Below are 3,209 nucleotides of genomic sequence, written 5' to 3' on the forward strand. Positions count from 1 at the left end.
TTATTATTTTTTTTTACGAATTTCGCTGTTAAAATTTACATTTCAAATATATCAACAAACATTTGGGGGTACTTTTGCGCCCGTCATTGCCTATGGGTTAATGACAAAATAATCCTATACATGCACAATATATCATGTATTAATTTTCAAATAAGCATATTGTCAATGGCTGGTTTACTGTATACTGTGGGTTTGAATAAAGTTTCATTGAACCTGAAAAAAGTTTCATTTAATTTGAATAAAGTTTCATTGAATCCGAAAAAGGGTTCATTTAATTTGAAAAAGGTTTCGCTTCATCTGAAAAAGGTTTCAATTAATTTGAAAAAGGTTTCGCTTAACCTGAAAAAGGTTTCATTTAATTTGAAGAAAGTTTCATTTAAACTGAAAATGCTATATATGGAAATTGACAGAAAATAAAAAAATAATTTTCAATTTAAATTGCTGGTGAAACCGGCTGTGAAAGTAGTATATTTATTTCGACAACTAAATCCGAGCGAAGGTTGATAATTATCGTTTCGGCGAAAAAAATTCGCCTATTTACCTTTTTTTTAACTTCAAATATATTAAGTTTGCAGCAGCTGCAAAAGTTTGTGAAAATACAGAGTAAATTCAATAAGACCACCGACTTTATTTTCTACATAAAACCCAACAAAATTTATATAAATGATTTTTTTTTATATCGTCACGTTTTTTAGACTATGAAATACATCATCCGTTAAACGCCGACCACGAGTCCTCTGGCAACACAGGGTGCGCGTATTAGATTTTTCCAGAACATTTTGGCAGAGTGCGTATGTTTTTGTTCTTCAGCTCTGGAAACGTTTCGGGCGTATTGGCATAGACCACATTTTTCACGAGGCCGTAGGTAGAAGTCCAATAGTCCGAATCGCAAGATCTCGGCGGCTATTTGACCTTGATGTTTTTTCAGATAATGCGTCCTGGGAACTTCGTTTGCAATAGGGCCATTGTTTCATGCGCTGTGTGGCAAGTGACACCGTCCTGTTGAAACCTCATATTGTCCAAGTCCATATCTAATTAAGGCCACGATAACGACTACCGCTCAGAGTTACCGGCTTAATTTTCGAATAAATACGGTCCAATGGCTCTACCAAGGCTAAAATCACACCAACACAAAAGACAACTCGTTCTGAGTGCATAGGCTTTTCTTGAATGACATGCGAGTTTTCAGTATTCCAAAAACGGCCAGTTTTGCTTGATAACGTATCCGTTTAGGTGAAAATGTATTACGAATTACCATTTTTGTAAAACGTTTGGATAACTTTTACGCGTTGTTCAACTGAGTATCGCTCCATGACTAAGTTTGCCAAAGCCTGTAGTATCAATTGTCTGCAATGAATGTTTAGGAAAAATAATTGATATCAAATTTCTGCGTCACCTTTGAATAATCCTGTAAAAGAGTTTGTGCACCGATCAAACACTTTCGTGTACATAAAATAGGAGATTGATGAAATGCACTGCATATCTGCACTGACGACGGACCTTGTTTTCATCACCCAATAAATCTCTTACTGAAAGCAAAAACTAAAAAACCTACGATATTTGTATATGGACTCGAACTCGAAAAACTTTTCGCAAACACAAAGCGCAAATTAATGGAGATTTTAAAGCTAATTTAGTTCAAACCACTTTGACGCTATGAATTAGGCCAAAGCTCTTATTTCCACCTGTGAGATCTCTGCAAACTCTTAAAAGACTAGATTGCCACCTTTAGTCTCATGGCTTGTAAACCAATTAGGGAAGAGTGTTTGTAAATAAGGACATTTATTTTCCGTTTAACCCTCTGCAACTGACGTGACTAAAATTTCGCTATTTTCAACTGAAAATTCTACAAATATTTTTAATTCTTATTACTGAAATAGTGGAATAAATAAACCATATGACGAAAAATAGGCATTTTTAATATGTGTATGTCACACTACCACATCAGTCGCAGAGAGTTAAACCTAAAAGCAACGATGTGCCTTTCCAGCTACATATAGGACGGCCGGATAGTCTTGCACGTTGCACAGTATAAAGGCGTGTTTCAGCATTCCTTTCCTATTACACCGGTGTGACCTCTAAAAATAAAGCACTTTTTAAAGTGGACCATTGGTAAGGCTTCCAAGTACTTTCATGCCGGAAGAATGGGGGTGGTTGCAATTTTCCTTGCCAATTCGTCATCTTTGTAATTGCCCTCAATATCCTCCGTAATGGAACTTTTTTTTATTCGCTTATCGCTCCCCTGAGACGACAGAAATAAATAACTTTTTGCTCATCGATTCTTGTTTTCTTTTGTATTTATTTTACAACTCATTCTAATGTCAAAAATTTAATCAAATCGAAGATAGACTATACTAGTGGATCCTCCGAATCATTTTGTATGCTGTAAGTCACAAATTGTAAGAAAATACTCGCAGCAAATGGCTGAATGAACCTAACCAATATGGCTATAAATCTAACCAGATTTCTAGAGTGACTAAATGTAAAGACCTTGTGGCGTCTACAATCAAAAATATAAGTAAGGTTATTACAGCTTGCAGCGAAAAAGTAATGAGTCTTGGGGATGCCTCAGAAAATGAAAACGAAAAACAAGTCTGTGTCCGTTCGTTATTAGGTGCTCCCCACCCACGCAGTTAGCTGTTGAAAATAACCATCTCCGGCAGTATAGAGAAAAACTTATCAGAAGCCTCGAAAGTCACCATATTAATTTGCCTGAATAAAGAAGGGAATTGATATACATATTTCATATAATAAGATAAGACTTCAAACGCAGACGACTTCAGTACTCGTTCGCTTTGTTTACTATATAAGTAATACAGCATAAGAAAATCGAGGATTACAAAAATCTGTAGAAAATACCGACGATACATTCCATATTGCATTTGTACCTCATAATTTTACGGTTCATAGAACTTTCTAAAACATATATTCTTACAGGTTTGCGCCACCTTGGGAACTACAGGTTCATGTTCTTTTGACAATTTAGAAGAGGTGACACAAATTTTAATTTTAAGTCCTTTATTCGTAAATTATGCACTCTTTCCTTCACAGATCGGTATAGTGTGTCGTGATTTCAACATCTGGCTCCATGTGGATTCCGCCTATGCTGGCAGCGCTTTCATTTGTCCTGAATTTCGTACTTGGCTAAGAGGCATCGAGCGTGCAGATTCAATCGCTTTCAATCCATCCAAGTGGTTGATGGTACATTT

At 35.9% G+C, this 3,209-nt stretch overlaps 2 protein-coding genes and 1 long non-coding RNA gene across 5 annotated transcripts in view; 2 read left to right on the forward strand and 1 right to left on the reverse strand.

Moving 5' to 3' along the window:
• LOC118742968 (protein grainyhead) overlaps window positions 1–3,209 on the forward strand; it is a 305,196-nt gene that overhangs the window by 114,148 nt on the left and 187,839 nt on the right. The window lies entirely within an intron of this gene.
• The window catches only part of LOC118742973, a 5,649-nt gene continuing 3,068 nt past the window's right edge, over window positions 629–3,209 (reverse strand). The window contains exon 5 of the long non-coding RNA XR_004993411.1: window positions 629–1,347. This is a non-coding gene — a long non-coding RNA (uncharacterized LOC118742973). The remainder of the gene's footprint in view (window positions 1,348–3,209) is intronic.
• Window positions 2,938–3,209, forward strand: part of LOC118742969 (histidine decarboxylase-like) — a gene marked incomplete at its 5' end in the record, with an annotated part of 6,020 nt that continues 5,748 nt past the window's right edge. For both annotated transcript variants that reach the window (XM_036475411.1, XM_036475412.1), the window contains 2 exon segments: window positions 2,938–2,991; window positions 3,052–3,205. In XM_036475411.1, coding sequence (XP_036331304.1) covers window positions 2,938–2,991; window positions 3,052–3,205 — 208 coding nt within the window.

This window comes from Rhagoletis pomonella, unplaced genomic scaffold (genome assembly GCF_013731165.1).
Source record: "Rhagoletis pomonella isolate Grant_MI unplaced genomic scaffold, Rhpom_1.0 Rhpom_scaffold_00007, whole genome shotgun sequence".
In the NCBI taxonomy this organism is placed as follows: domain Eukaryota; kingdom Metazoa; phylum Arthropoda; class Insecta; order Diptera; family Tephritidae; genus Rhagoletis; species Rhagoletis pomonella.